The 15,265-nt window shown below is 56.7% G+C and overlaps 6 protein-coding genes across 6 annotated transcripts; 3 read left to right on the top strand and 3 right to left on the bottom strand.

Annotated features, from left to right (window-relative positions):
- Positions 1-415: 415 nt before the first annotated feature.
- EsH8_V_000142 (GTP cyclohydrolase II) lies at positions 416-1,653 on the bottom strand (the record flags this gene model as incomplete). The annotated part of the gene is made up of 2 exons (XM_083272658.1): positions 416-463; positions 517-1,653. The coding sequence occupies 2 exons, from the start codon at positions 1,651-1,653 to the stop codon at positions 416-418; spliced, it is 1,185 nt and encodes a 394-aa protein (XP_083125373.1).
- A 2,139-nt stretch (positions 1,654-3,792) lies between these two features.
- Positions 3,793-4,722, top strand: EsH8_V_000141 (uncharacterized protein; the record flags this gene model as incomplete). The annotated part of the gene is made up of 1 exon (XM_083272657.1): positions 3,793-4,722. The coding sequence occupies one exon, from the start codon at positions 3,793-3,795 to the stop codon at positions 4,720-4,722; it is 930 nt and encodes a 309-aa protein (XP_083125372.1).
- Positions 4,723-5,844: 1,122 nt separating this feature from the next.
- EsH8_V_000140 (chloride channel) lies at positions 5,845-8,167 on the top strand (the record flags this gene model as incomplete). The annotated part of the gene is made up of 2 exons (XM_083272656.1): positions 5,845-6,810; positions 6,881-8,167. The coding sequence occupies 2 exons, from the start codon at positions 5,845-5,847 to the stop codon at positions 8,165-8,167; spliced, it is 2,253 nt and encodes a 750-aa protein (XP_083125371.1).
- A 515-nt stretch (positions 8,168-8,682) lies between these two features.
- On the bottom strand, positions 8,683-9,106 carry EsH8_V_000139 (NADH-ubiquinone oxidoreductase B18 subunit-domain-containing protein; the record flags this gene model as incomplete). Its single annotated transcript, XM_083272655.1, has 3 exons — positions 8,683-8,784; positions 8,900-9,024; positions 9,082-9,106. 3 exons carry the CDS (start codon positions 9,104-9,106, stop codon positions 8,683-8,685), a joined length of 252 nt encoding a protein of 83 aa, XP_083125370.1.
- A 1,539-nt stretch (positions 9,107-10,645) lies between these two features.
- EsH8_V_000138 (serine carboxypeptidase S28-domain-containing protein) lies at positions 10,646-12,659 on the top strand (the record flags this gene model as incomplete). Its single annotated transcript, XM_083272654.1, has 8 exons — positions 10,646-10,870; positions 10,922-11,039; positions 11,095-11,249; positions 11,311-11,606; positions 11,658-11,848; positions 11,905-12,070; positions 12,132-12,329; positions 12,404-12,659. 8 exons carry the CDS (start codon positions 10,646-10,648, stop codon positions 12,657-12,659), a joined length of 1,605 nt encoding a protein of 534 aa, XP_083125369.1.
- A 325-nt stretch (positions 12,660-12,984) lies between these two features.
- On the bottom strand, positions 12,985-13,755 carry EsH8_V_000137 (SDR family oxidoreductase; the record flags this gene model as incomplete). Its single annotated transcript, XM_083272653.1, has 1 exon — positions 12,985-13,755. The coding sequence occupies one exon, from the start codon at positions 13,753-13,755 to the stop codon at positions 12,985-12,987; it is 771 nt and encodes a 256-aa protein (XP_083125368.1).
- Positions 13,756-15,265: the final 1,510 nt, after the last annotated feature.

The raw sequence follows: 15,265 nt of genomic DNA, 5'->3' as shown, positions 1-15,265 counted from the left end.
GGTGCCAAAGAACCCGCCGTCACCATACATTCATTCTTGAAAAAAAATGTCTGCTGTCTTCATTTTTGAAATGAGCCGTCTTTTGCAACGGTCTCGTTCAGTGGTACTATATTGCGTGAGCATGCCTTCTCTGCAGGCCCCCGGCGGCTGCCTACATATTGAACGATTAGCCAACCACCACCACTATAAGAATATGTTTTTTTCCATGGATTGCCACGATTCCAGTATCCAACGGTGCTATGAAAGAAATCCAGCTGCCGGAAGTTCCAGGTGACAAATATGCCAAATACGCCAATCCCAGGTATTCGTCTCAAATCCGAACGCCGTCTACCGTATGCTTGATGACCCCAAACATGCCATGCCCCCTCCTCCGCTCACTCGCCAGCGTGTGTGTACTCCTCGAAACCGAGTGATTTCATGAGGGCATGCCGCCCATATCAAGCATGTGTCCCATCTTTTCAATCTGCCGTTTTGTTAGCTGCAGCGCCATCTGCGGTGTCCCGGGGGTAGACGTACCTTTGTCTTGAGATAGCCCTCGACCTCTTGGCTCCTGAATCCACCTCTGCCCTTCCATGAGAGCGGCACCATCGCAACACGCTCCGTCACCCTGACCTCGCGATTCGGGCCTTCCACAGCCCGGATCTTGTCGGGGTTGTTTGTAAGCAGGCGCACCTCGTGGTGCCCCAAATCCAGCAGCATGGCCGTCGCAAGTCCATAACTCCGGGCATCCGCGGGGTGGCGCAGGAGCAGGTTGGCCTCGACCGTGTCCGAGCCGAGGTCCTGGAGGTTGTAGGCCTTCAGCTTCTCACCCAGGCCGATGCCACGGCCCTCCTGGCGCAGGTAGATAATGATACCGCCGTTGGTGTTGCCGGGCAGGCTCATCAGCCTGGCCGCCTCGTCTAGCTGCTCGCCGCAGTCGCATCGCGCGGACCAGGCCGTCTCACCAGTATAGCACTCGGAATGAATTCGCACGAGAGGCGCACCGCGCTGGGCGGGCGGCTCCTCGCCTACAGGGGTGGCAACGCCGCCGGGCATGCCACTGGTCGAGCGCCCGGGGAACAGGCGGCCGGTGTATGCGCCGCGGATCATGCGGTCCATCTCGGTCTCTCCGGGGCGCGGCGCATCGAGCGACCGACTCCGGATATGCGGGCCAAACACAATGGCCAGGTGCTCCTTGTTGTCGACGTTGTTCTGGTACAGGTGCAGGAACATCTCGGTGCCGGCGACGGTGGGGATGCGCGCTCGTACGATGCACTGCACCTCGGGTAGCGTCTCGAGGAGGCGGGGTCGCTTGGTCCCGCACCCGCCCGAGGGCACCGTGCTGTCGACCGGGACGCCGCGCGGGGCCTCGCCGTTGAGGGGTGTTGATGTGCCGGGGGTGGCGGGCGGTGTGAAGGCGGGCGAGAGCAGAGACGGCGGCGGGAACTGGGTGTTTGAGGTTGTCGAGGCGGCATCGTCTTCGGCTGTTGTGGAAGCGGCGGGGTCGGAAAGGCTCAGGTCTTCGGCCACGGTGGCCGCGGCAGTCGAGGCGTCGTCGGCTGGGCCATCGACAGGCTTCGTTTTCGGCGAGTAAAAGGAGGGGAGCTGGGCGGTGTCCTCGCGCCAGTCCTTGGGCGCATCGGCGCCGTCTGGCTTCCCTTGGAACTCGGGCATGGCGGGGGGTGATGGCGAGTCGCGGGAGTGGGGAATTGATGGGTCGGCTTGATGGGATTGACAGGCAAAGCGATCAATTCAAAAAGGCAGTCATCCGCAGGGCAGGTAATGGGGAATGTTGACGGGAAGAAGCCAGATGTCACGAGAGGGGGAGAGTAAAGCAATGGCGGGATGGCGGCGTGAGCGGCGAGTACATTAAATCGGCGACCGGTTCCGCTCCGAACGGTGGGTGGGCGAGGTGGTGGTGGAATGCGGCCAATTAGTCATGCAGGCAGATGATGACAGTGCGGGTGCACCTGTGCGCCGGAGGCTTTTCACGTTTGGGCTGCATGGAACGAACCCTCAAGTCAAGTGTCGGCCCTCGACCGTCCTTCGCCGAGGTTCCAGTCAGAGCGCCGCGCGCGGGGTGCTCCCTTTCCGCTTGTCTTGGACTCGGGTTCCAGGGTCTCTTTAGCGGGGTCGGCTGTCTTCCACGCTGAGCGTTTGCTGTGTGGTGTGGCTCTCGGCGGGGTTGAATTAACTTATCTACGGATACCTGCTGTTGTAGATACGGATTACATCATCAAATCCTGGCATCGGCTAATCCAGAAAGTTGGACCTCACGCTGCTTTACAGGAATGCAAGCAAATATTTAATTACCATCAGCACCAACGCCAGCACCAATATCAGCGATCAATATGTACGTCGGAGCGTCGACTCCGAAGCTCGGCTGCAATTTTTATTTATGATTTTGTCTTCTAATCAACATTAGACATACAGAGGAAAAACAAGAACAACGGCGGAGGCGGCTGGCTTTGTTTTCTATTTTCTGATCTTCACTTCTAAGACAGACGCACCGCTGACAGTTGAGCAAGCCCCAAGTGACGGCATTACCGGTACGGTACAGCAGCCACGGGCCATGGAAATCGGATCGCACTATGAAATGTGCTTCCCGCAGCGGGAATTGAGCAGCCAATGAGATGGCCCGCTGGCTCAAAGTCCCGGGATTTCTCAGTCAGCATTAAAAATCAACCGCGCGCTGCACACAGCTAGCTGCACAGCTCCTCCACTGCCCAGCGCTCTATCCACTCCTCCGGCAGCATTACGGATACCATCACAGGCATCCCTCGTTGGACATTCCGCCTCCTGCGTCGCAACAAGAGTGCAACAACCTCACGTGCAGACGACATCGAATAGAACGTTCTCAAAGGGTTTTATAAAACAAAACCCGTCCACGGCCATCCATCCCGTCTCCCCCTCTCGCGGGTTCCTGCATCAGTGCATCCCCTCGTTCGTCTCGGCCTCTCGAGACTTCTCTCTCCCCCTGCGGGAAGCTGATGCCCTCCTCCACCCGGCCGCATCCATGACAACCACACGACACGCGCAGGAAACCTGGCAGGCGGTTGGCGTTGGCTGGTGTCGTCGCGCTGGAGATGTGTGCTGTCAGTGAGTCACAGCCGCAGCAAAACCCTTGCGCGTTTCGATTGATTTTTTTCCTCAATCGGTGCACCGCTACCGCGACTCTTGCCATTCAAACCTCGCCTCTGGCCCCCAGATGCCATGCCAACAGCCCGCGCCGGTGGCGCGCGAACCATTGGCCGTGAACCTCCCGCACTGCTGCAACCACTTCCACCTCCCGTTTCACTCGCTCCATGCCGAATGTCAGGCATCATTCGAGAGGCTCTTCCGGGGTCGTTTGTTTACCTCTGTTTTGGTTCGGTCCCCACCATGCATCCGACAGCCTAGTGGTTGTCGTTGACTTGTCTTGTTGTGGCCAACACGCTGCCCTCATCCAGTGGAGGCCCATGCAGCCGGGATACGAAAACATCGCCAACTGGCTCACTCTCACTCGTGGTATAAGAAGATCAAGTGACTTCCCAGTCTTACCACTTCTTTTTCTTGATTTTCCAGACATCAGAACCACCAGTCAAATCTACAAGACAACATTCATTCACAGGGGCCTCCGGAAAGCTTCGGCGTCAAGACTGAGCGATAACATACAACACCTTGCTCATCCCGTTCATTTAATCCTTGGTTTTTTAAACCCACTTTCGCTGCCCAGCCTCGAGCTTCACGTTGATAGCTTCAACTTCACTTCACCAGCGTTGCGACTTTGCCCTTTTCAGCATTTCGACTTTCAAACACACACATATCCCCAACATGGAGACCCCAAACGTAATCGCCTGGTTGCTCCCCTCCTCCACCAACCAGCCCGCCCTGGAGACCGTCCGCATGTCCCAAAACATCGCCCGGCGAGTCGACGCGATCCCCTCATCCTACGACCCCATTATCCAAACACCAAACCCAAGCACCACGTCCACCACCATCGACCCCTCGGTCCTCTCCAAGACACAGGCCCCCGGCCAACAGCCCACCACATCCCGCCCAGCCCTCGAGCTGTCCTTCACCAACCCTCCCAAAAACCACCTGGGCTTTGTCCTCGGAACAGACCCGAACGCCAGCGACATCGTCCTCCCCAAGCTCCCGGGCATCGGCCCCGCCCACTGCCACATCACCTTTGACGCCGAGAAGCGCCTCATCCTCCGCGACACCTCGGACACGGGCACCGCCGTCAGCTACGACGGCAACAGCAACGGCGACCGCCGCCGCGAGTCCTGGACCCTGAGCAGCGGCTGCACCTACGGCTTCCCCGCCATGGTCGACCGCGTCGTCATCGACATCCAGTCGGTCCGCTTCCAGGTCGTGGTCAACGACTTCCACCTCGCCCAGCCGGGCGTGTACCAGGACAGCGTCGACGCCTTCATGTCGAGCCTGGCGAGCGCCGCCGACGTGCTGGACGAGAAGCTCGCCGACGTCGTCGTCGACGACGACGACGTCTGCGACTTTTACTACAACTTCCACTTCGACCTCGGCTTCGACCTGAGCTACGACTACGACTACGACTTTGACTTTGACATGACGGACGACGACGACGAGGGCGTCAAGAAGGACGTCTTCGCGCCGCTCCCCTCCGTCGTCCCGCCCATGTACGTCAAGTACCTGCTGTCCTCGGACGACGGCATGCCCCCGGAGACGTACCTCTGGAACACGGCGCGGCCCTGGGAGCCGATGGTCAAGGTCGCGTGCTAAAGCGGTCCGCCGCCCCCTTACAACCGCTGAGGAGGTCGCCATGTATTGCCTGAGAGAGATTGCGGAGTATACGGAGCTAGGAATAAGAGATCGTGTAATATCGGGTCTACGAAGTAATATGTCCAAAAAGGTGCTGGCACTTGAAAGGCGTAGGTTTAATGCTGGGAGTAACGGAATGGAATCAGGCGACACACACACACACACACACACACACACACACACACACACATGGCACATTCACTCGACAAAACCCCCCCAAAATTGGCGTTCCCAACACACGCTTGGTCTCCTCGACAGGACGTTTTCTTATTTCGCTGTACCCCTAGACTAGATACCCCATTAGCATGCTTCACCCCGAGCAAAAAATCAAATAATATAAAAAAATCACCCCAAAAGGAGTTGCGGCGTAGCACCGTGGTAGTTTCGTCCCCCCCCCCCCCCCCCCCCCCTCCCCATCTCGGCCCGCATCCTGGGTGAACAAACACAAGTGCCATAACAGCTCTCCTAATAGCCAAAACATGCCGCCGTCCCAGCTCCTCTCCGTCTCACCCCTCGCCTTTTCTGGGCTTGCGCGTGATGTTAAGCTGTATGGGCGGTTCCGCGGAGACGACGAACCAACGCGGGCGTCGATCCCCTGCCGCGGTTGAAGGGTTTCCGGGCGACGTTTCGTTTGGTACGAAGTTGGGGCGGAGAAGGGGGGAAAGGGAGGGTGCGGGAGGCGCATGACCACCACCACCACCAAACCGCCTCCTCCAAAAAAAAAAAAAAAAAAAAAACCCCCCGGCGGCAACGCCGTCAGCTTTAGCTGGACACAGGGGCGCCGAGCTAATGAGCATCCCGAGACCTTATCTCCCACACACACGCGCCCGCCCTCCCTATCTCGGCAATCATGAAGCATTTTCACCGCCTGCGCAGCGGCGCAGATCAGGTTCTCCGCGGCCGAGGCCTGGCGTCCGCAGGAAATGGAAAAGGAGGAAAAGATCCCAGATAGAGGCGTCCCGTGCCATTCGAGCGTATACATAAATATAAATAACACATGCTGTGCCCGCCCCAATTTGCCCTTCATAGGTGACCAGATAAGGGCGTCCCGTAGCCGCCAAGCGGATAGAAAGAAAAAAAAGAATGATGACGTCCGATAGCTCCCAGCCCAGCGAGACGAGCCCCCTCCTCCCGGCCTCGCAAAGTGGGCTCTCCGGCCCGGCCCCGCCGCGGTCGTCGGTCGCCTTCTCCCTCTCCAAGGCCGACCTGGCCCTGGGCCGGTCGCCGTCTCTGGGCGACCGCCTGCCTTACAACGACTACGCCACTATCGACTGGCTCCGCGACCTGACCAAGGACTCGGCGCGCGCGCGGCGTCTGCACGCCCGGCGCGGCTTCCGCGGCCGCGTGGCGCGTTGGTTCGACCAGAGTCAGGGCTGGATCGCCGCAGCCGTGGTCGGCGCGCTGACGGCGCTCGTCGCCTTCGCCGTCGACGTCTCCGTGGCGACGGTGAGCGACTGGAAGGAGGGGCGCTGCAGTACCAGCGTATTCCTCGACCGCGGACGGTGCTGCTGGGGCGTGCCCGAGACGGAAACATGCGAGGCGTGGCGCCCCTGGGTCGAGGAGGGGTCGGAGGGGGGGTACGCCGCCAGCTACGCCGTCTACGTCCTCTTCGCCCTCCTCTTCGGCGCCGTCGCGGGCAACGTAACCATGGCCACCAAGACGTCCCTGCCGGCCGTCGACGCCGGGGACGCGGACGCGGCCGCGACGGGGACCGTGGCGGAGGGCAAGACGATGTACATGGCCGCCGGCAGCGGCATCCCCGAGATCAAGACGATCCTCTCGGGGTTTGTGATACCGCACTTTCTGGACCTCAAGGTGCTGCTCGTTAAGGCCGTGGGCGCGACGTTTGCCGTCTCGACGGGCATGTGCCTGGGCAAGGAGGGCCCGTTCGTGCACATCTCGACGTGCGTGGGGTGGTTGGTGGCCGGCTGGTTCCCAAAGTACCGCGACAACCCGCGCAAGATGCGGGAGATGCTGAGCGTGGCGTGCTCTTCCGGCCTGTCGGTTGCCTTTGGCGCGCCGATCGGCGGCGTGCTTTTCAGTTACGAGGTATGCTTTTGCGCCCCGGGGGGGCACCCCCGGTTGACTGTCATTAAGAGACTGACACCTGGCCTGGTAGGAAATCAGCACATACTTCCCGCGCCGTGTCCTATGGCGAGCGTTCCTCTGCTCCCTCATCGCGGCCATTGCGCTGAAAGCTCTCAACCCCACGGGGACCGGCAAGCTGGTTCTCTTCGAGACGAACTACGGCGTCGACTACGATCCCGTACACTACCTCGTCTTCGTGTTCCTGGGGCTGTGTGGCGGCCTCTTTGGTGGCGTCTTCTGCCAGGCCAATTTTCTCTGGTCGAAACACTTCCGCAAGTACGATGTCATTAAAAGGCACCCGGTCCTGGAGCTGTGCGGTGTCGTCTTGGTCACTGCGCTGCTGCAGTATCCCAACGTTCTCATCCGCGACACCGGGGATGTGGCGCTCTCGAGACTGCTGGTTGACTGCAAGCAGCCAAGAGGCCAGTGGATCTGCGAGCAAGAAGAGAAGAGCGAGAGAACGGGGTATATGTTGCGGCTGGCAGCGGGCACGGCGGTGAAGCTCCTGCTGACAATCATCACCTTCGGGTGCAAAGTTCCGTCGGGCATAATCATTCCCGCTCTCGACGGCGGTGCCCTGTTTGGGCGGCTGGTCGGCCAATTTGTCGGGGGGATATCGCCTGGCATCTTCGCCATGGTCGGTGCAGCGGCCTTCCTCGCCGGCGTGAGCAGGATGACGGTGAGTTTGGCCGTCATCATGTTCGAGCTGACGGGCGAGGTGACGTACGTGCCTGCCTTCATGTGTGCCATCCTCACCGCCAAATGGGTTGCGGACGCGATTTCGGTGGAATCGGTGTATGATCTCTCACAGCATTTGCTGGGCCATCCGTTCCTTGACGCTGAGCAGGCCCACGAAGTCGTACGGCATCGAGAGGCCACTGCCCGTGAGTTGATCCCGCCAGACGGGACAATGGAGGAGATTACACTGCACACGGGCAAGGACTATCGTGTGCGAAGGGACACAATGGCAGAGAAGCTGCAAAAGTTGAAGGCTAGAGGGCTGATGGACGCGGGTCTCGTACTGGTAAACGATGCGGGACTTCTGTTTGGATACTTGCCAGAAGTAGAGTTGGAGTATGCTCTGCAGGTTGAGAGCGAGGCTGACGAGATCGACGTACGGATAGGGGTGATGGCGGATTTGGTTGATCGTACACCGTTGACGGTCAGTGCCGAGGCGCCCATGGAGTATGTCCTCGAGATGTTTGGAAAGCTGGGACCTAGGTGTATCATCATCGTCGAACCCGAAACGTCCAAGGTGTTGGGCGTTGCGATCAAAAAGCGGCTGCTGGACTATTTGGATCGGGTCAAGGTACATTGATTCTCGACCGGATATACGCCGGACCTGGAAACCTAGCGCAGCCAATCCAATTTCAGTTACATTAGAAGCGTATTTTATCTGTTCCCTTGTCGTGAGTGAAGTAAAAGCATAGACACAATGGTTGGTCATCGAAACACTGGCATTCGATGCAGCGCAAAGTTAGTTGGCCGATGCGATCGACCAGCCTGCCAGGTGCCTGAATTCGCCTTTCCCGAGATATTGATAACAGGGGCTCTCCCAAGTGGCCTACCAAACCTCACTCAACCAGAGCCCCTGCGTACTGGTGATATTTTCTTCTCCTGATGGTTGATGATGCCCGTGCCCCGAAGCCATGGAACCACAAACGCAGCATTCGTGACATGGCAGGTACGGTTGGAATCGCAGTGACGTGAATTCGGCTCGATTTATGACCCACGCGGCAAGACCAAATCCTTTTGCCCTTTTTGCCCTGGCCCTCAAATAACAGGTTATGTACACAGACGCGCGCCGCCCCGGGCCGTTCGTCGTCCACCACTCTAGTTGCTTCTCGTACCCTTCTCCGCGCGCAGCTCGTTCATCTTGGCGACACGCTTCTTGAACTCGTCGTATTGGCACTTCTCGTAGCTGTGGCGCTCGTCCTGTTTCGGAGCAAAGGTTTCCTGCGTTAGCGAAAAAGGCTCGGGTGATCGGGAGAGGCGGCCGGGGCGCGGCGCCGCGAGCCGGGACGGACAAGGCGAGGGGAGGGGGACGAACATTGCACTTCCACGGGAGGTAGAACGAGTCGGAGCGGCAGCGGTTGAGAGGGATGAGGAGGTGGGCGCAGCTGTCGCGGTAGGCGAGGGGGAGCTTCGCATCCCGCATCTCCTCGCGGGTCGCTTCTGGAAGGGATGTCAGCCATTTCGGGGTCCGACGTCATGGGGGCGAGGAGTCCGAACCCCTGGGTGCTGAGTCTCCGGCCATTGTGACGGCAATTGGGGTCTGTGAAGGGCGAATAGTACGGTCGTCGTTGGTCAATTGGGATCTGGATCTTGAAATGTCGTCGGAGCTTTGGATTGGACTGTGGAGCTTCCCGACGGTAATTCCAGTGCCGCCTGGATTGTGAGGCCAGAAAATGGTTGATTACCTCTTGGGCGATTTGATTGGCCGGCCTCAACCGCTACAGTGCACGGTCGCAAGAGTTGGCTCTGGGGGCAACAACACAACCGCACCGATTTTACGTCTCTAACTCACTGCAGCAACCATGGATAGTACACTGCCCAAGCAAAGGCTGCTTGGTGCGATAAGCTAGATGCAAGCAAGATTATGTGCGGGCTGACGGGCCTCTCTTTTCTTCTTTTGATGGCTTTATTTTATTTTTAATTCTTAATTATCGGCGTTTTTCCCCCCCAAGAGTCCAAGGAAATTCACTATCTCGATTGCTGAAGATAAAAGTCCCTTTGGTGCATCCTGGAAGGGAATATTGAGTCATGACAATCACCGAACTCGTTAAATGTGAGGTTTCAACGCGGCGTTTTACAGCTACTAATATTTCTGGTTAAATATGAGCGACATATCCCGAACTTTACGGATATCATCGTTACAGCCTAGGGGTTCTAAAAAAGAAGCAGCATACAGATGAGGAGTGCAAGTTTAGGCCATTCAGTCTTGGGCAGTCCGTACCACCAACAACTCCTCAACTTTTGCCTGTTAGCGAATGATCTACAATCACTCTTCTCCACTCCTCGATGTCTCTCGAATAGAATGCAACGCTTCAGTATTCCCAGCCATTTCCTTCATCCTAACAAACCCCTCTTTCACGCCCCGACTCAGAAAACACATAGTTCCGAGGCACTAGAAGCGAACCGATTCAGAATCAACGCCAACTTCCGTCCCGGTTATAAATCACCTTCCCGTTGTCGCAAGTCGGTCCATGGACTGTAGACATAAGTTCCTGCCGGACTGCCGATGCGTGGCACCCGATCTGGGGCCACCGCCATGTCGAAAGCTCACCTTCCGCTTCTGGTTAATTTATCGGCCCACGCAACCGCATTTCATTATTCCCAAATGACTATCGAAACCACCGTCGCCCTGTGCTCAATCGTTATGCAACCCCTCCACCCTTGCTTGGCCTGGCCCTGGAGGCCGATCCCTTGTCCCCGTGCGACACCGGGACCCAAGTCGCAGCTAACACCTTTCCCGTCAACGCTTGGAAAGCTTGTTCCTGCCGACTGTTGCAACATGGGATGCATGCCGTCGATGTTGGCGACGTGATGCATGTCTGCTGCATAAACATTGCATATCTGACCTATTGAACCGTACCGACCATGAATCTTGCGCCGATCGGGAGGTATGGGTCTGCGATCTAGACAGACCCATGTAAACATGCGGCCCTTAAAAGATAACGCCTCCCCCGCGGCGCTGTTTATGAAGCTGTTCCTGCGTGGTTGACGAAGTTGCGAGGCAGTCGTCCTGTGGTGTAAACTCCTTCTTGACCCTTTAGAACCCAGCAACTCTGTCACCATGAGAGTCTCACTCGCCCTGCTCGGCTGCCTGACGGCGGTCCAGGCTCACTTTGCCTTCCAACCCATCCAACCTCCTCTGAGCGCCGAAGATGGCGAGGGAATCCTTTCCAAGCGTGAGGCCGGGTTCTTTGAGCAGCTCATCGATCACAATGCCCCGGAACTGGGAACCTTTCAACAGCGGTACTGGTGGAACGCCACCTACTGGAAAGGACCTGGCTCGCCGGTACTACTCCCCTGGACCAAATTGGCTACATCTAAACTAATTGGTTTGTAGATTGTGCTCTTCACGCCTGGTGAAGTTGCTGCCGAGGCGTACAGTGGATACCTCACGGATCGCGCCCTCACGGGAAACATAGCCAAGGCGATCGGAGGTGCCGTTGTCATGGTTGAACGTAGGAATCACTGCTAGCACTAACACGAAGGATGCGTTGGACTAACGATGTACAGACCGTAACTGGGGAACTTCCTTGCCATACGCGCTTCAGGACACCAAGAACCTCCAGCAGCACACCGTGAAAAACGCTGTTCTTGACTTCGTCAACATAGCCCGCAACCTCGAGCTGCCCTTCGACACAAATAGCAGCAGCAACGCGCCCCAGGCTGTAAGCATCAGCCCCGTCTCTGTGTCCCAGGACTTCAAAGCTTACCTTGATTAAAATATAGCCTTGGGTGTATACCGGTGGTTCCTACTCCGGCTATCTCGCCGCAGCCATCGCGAAGCTGGCCCCGGGAACTATCTGGGCCTACCACTCCAGCAGCGGCCCCGTCGAGGCGGTCTACGACTACTGGAGCTACTTCTACCCGATCCAGAAGGGCATGCCGCAGAACTGCAGCCGGGATTTCGAGCGCATGATCGACCACGTCGACAACGTCCTCATCAACGGCAGTGAAGATGAGGTGTACTCGCTCAAGCAGAAGTTCGGCCTGCAAGATGTGGCCCACAACGATGATTTCGCCTCGTAAGTCGGCCCGTGTATGAAAAGAGGTATTCCCCGTCTCACAGTATTCAGTGCTCTCATCGGACCTCTTGGCTACTGGCAGTCCATCCAGCTGTACTCTGGCTACTCGGCTTTCTACGCAATGTGCGATGCAGTTGAGGGCGCCACGGGCAACTTCTCCGCTCCCAGCGCGGACGGCGTTGGTCTTCCGAAGGCGCTCGACAACTATGCCAAGTGGTGGAGCTCCGAGTACCTCCCAGGCAGTAAGTGCAAATACCACGAAGCCATATAGCTCTAACAAAGACTGACTGTGGCATAGCTTGTGCGTCCTATGGCGTCGCTGAGTGGCAGGACCCCCTGAATGTGGCTTGCTTCGATTCGTTCAACGAGACGAGCCCCATCTACACCGACTGGACTGCCGACAACCAGTTTGGTCGCACATGGTACTGGATGTTGTGCAACGAGCCCTTCTTTTACTGGCAAACGTAAGTTGAAACCTGATGCGCGTAAACAGAAACGGACGACGGTTGTGCTGACTTAAAATAGGGGTGCCCCCAAGGACCGTGCTTCGATCGTCTCGCGCTTCGTTACTCCCGAGTACTACCAGCGCCAATGCGATCTCTTCTTCCCTAAGCAGGGAGAGTTCACGTACGCGTCCAACAATGGCAAGACCGAAGTGGACCTGAACAAGGAAACCGGCGGATGGCACTTCACTAACACGACCCGCTTGGTGTGGTCAAACGGGTGAGTCAAAACCTAAAAATTCTAGGCTATAGCTTGCAAAATGGGGACTTCTGGACTGACGCGAGGTATCCTAGTGAATTTGACCCCTGGCGCTCCGCCTCCGTGTCAAGCGAGTTCCGTCCCGGCGGCCCGCTCCAGTCCCGCCCGGGCGCTCCGGTGCACCTCATTCCCGGCGGCCGCCATTGCAACGACTTGCTCGTCAGAAACGGCGACGCCAATGCAGACATGAAGGCGGTCATCACCGCCGAGATTGAACAGATCAAGACTTGGGTGGATGAGTTTTACGGCGGCAAGGGGAAGTGCAAGCGTCGCATTGAGGAGACTCTCTAAGCGTTCCATGCACAAGACAAAGGATTCACGGTTGATGAAATCCAAGCGATGTGTTTTGATTAGTTATCAATAGTAATCTGGAAACCTCTTATCATGAACAGATGTCTGTCAGCTTGTCACAGTTTGGCAGCCCGACAATAGTACGCTAGCCAAACCCACGATCAAGAGTAATACCCTGGCAATCGGTCAAGTTGTATGTGAAAAGAGTCAAATTCGTCATAAGGGCACTAAAGAAAATTTCTATAATAGACAGATCTGGCAAGGATCTCATAAAGGTTTAAGCTCAACATTCAAGAAAGGCGTGACCTCCCGTACATCATGCCAACTACCACGGCAAAACAGTGCCATCGTAGTTCTGGAACGTGCCACTGATCTCCTTGGTAGCCTTATCAATCGTCGAGATCATGCCATCGATACTCTCCTTCACAGTGATGGCACCGAGGGTCTTGAGATCAACCCCAGACTTGCTGGCCAGGCCGGCCGCCATGTCCGTCTCGACCAGACCAGGGTGGAACACGAAGCTGGTCAACCACGGCTCCTCAAAGTGCAGCCTGCGCACGAACCAGTTCAGCGCGGCCTTGCTGGCGCCGTAGGGGCTGGTGAACCCGGGAAGCCCGGCCAGCATCTCCTGCGCGCCGTTGCTGCCGATGAGCGACGAGATGCCGACGAAGATGGGGTTGCCGGTCTTGCTGGCCTTGAGCAGGGGCGCGGCGGCGTTCAGGAGGATCAGGGGGGCGACGGAGTTGATGGCGAAGTGGTTCAGCGCCGACTCGTGCTGGATTTCGCGCGACCGGGTGGAGGAGTGCGAGATGCCGGCGTTGGCGATGACGATGTCGAGGGAGGTGATGCCATGGTCTTTCTGGATGGTCTCAATGGCGGTGGCAGGGTCGGACTCGACCGCTGAGTCAATCTTGACGAGGATGACCTTCGAGCCATCGGCCTTGGGAAGCTCGGTGAGCGCCTTGGAAGAGTCGTGGGAAGGATCGCGGACGCCGGCGACGATGGTTGTGGAGGGCCTCTGGAGGAGGAGAGAGACGTAGCCCTTTCCGATGCCGCGGTTGGCACCGGTGATGAGGTAGGTCAGGCCGGAAGACATGTTTCAGGATGTGTGTTTGAAGAGAAGGTGATCAAGATGAGTTGCTGAACGAGGTCTTTATGATGTATGCTGTTTGTGATTTCTGAATGTGATGAGAATGCTTCCGAGAGATGATACCAGGTGGGAGATGATGTCTTAAATAATGGTTTATGGCTCAATGGTGCCATTAACCTGACAAATGCGGGTTATCCCCTCGCACTTGGCACATCGAAGACCCCAAACCCTATTGTCGAAGAGGCGTGGAGACATGAACCGTGCTACCCGGCGCCGAAATTAGCGTACGGGCGGATTCATAATCAGTGGCCATCTCTGAACCGAAGCTTTGAAGATAGGTGCATGGTAGAAACATTATGCACCATGCAGTCTGCATGTCACTTACTTGACAGCCGTAGTAGTAAGGTAACACCAGCTAGGATATTCAGGACGACAATGTCAGGTTGCTGCCTTGGCAAGGCGGGCTTTCATGCAATACTCTCGATAGATACTTTCACTTTCCGTTCCGGACGGGACTTTCAAGGCTCATTGTAGTTTAGCTAAATTGTCTTGTCTCATTCCCATCTCGTCGTTGAATCAAGCAGTATTGATGGCACGGATCTTGAATTAGATCGAGGGCGGGTGGTTCCCGTGCAGGCTTGGATTACTGCAGTTAGAGAAACCCCCGACCAACCAATCATACACTAGTGCATCTGAGAGGGAGTGTGTGCTTCTTACACACACCATCATTCTGGGCTCGTAGGAGCGACGCGTTCACCCATTTGCCTTCTGAGGCTACCTCGGACGCTCTCAGAACATAGTATTGTGAAAGAACAACAAAAAGCATGAAAATACGAACTGGTATTTTGGACACATTTGCAAATTGAAACTATTAGGACGGATTAGTAAGGTTGTCTCGGACTGTTCCCACTTTGGAGTGTTTACTGATCAGAAAAATACCGAGGGCACGAGCCTATGATCCCATCGTTCACTAATCGACAAGACCCACGCCAATTAGGGACGGCCAAGTTTTGGGCCGGCCCGGGCGTCCCCAAATACATACAGACGGCCCAATTGATCTCTCCGAGGAACAGAACAAACAGCCGTTGGCGGATCAGCTAGTTGCGATGCATGGTGTTACCAAGCATGCAGCACGAGGGTTATTGTGGCGGTCTTCGGCGCCGAAATCATCATGCCAACCCGAGACATCACTCATCACTAAACGATCAAACTCATGTATCAACGTCATTGTGTCGTTTACCATAGACATTAATAACCTGTCGCTTTCACTCCTGATAGTGGTCAAGGCTTGTCGCTCTTCGATGTCAGTCTATGACATTCTGTGATGGAGGACTTACACACGTCACCGCGGTGCCTGCTGCGTAAGAGCCAAACGACGCCATCAAGCGCCTTCTCGCAAGCACCTCCACGAGATTTATCCCCCGTTTCCCAATCACAACTTTTACCGTCATCACATAGCAGCGGTGCTATTAAGTCGATGATGCCGTTTTGAAGGAGGCCTTACTCCTGGTGCTGA

The sequence above is a fragment of the Colletotrichum jinshuiense genome, chromosome 5, assembly GCF_051148585.1.
Source record: "Colletotrichum jinshuiense chromosome 5, complete sequence".
Classification (NCBI taxonomy): domain Eukaryota; kingdom Fungi; phylum Ascomycota; class Sordariomycetes; order Glomerellales; family Glomerellaceae; genus Colletotrichum; species Colletotrichum jinshuiense.
The sequence above is the reverse complement of the archived record's forward strand: the minus strand, read 5'-3'. Positions and strand labels throughout refer to the sequence as shown.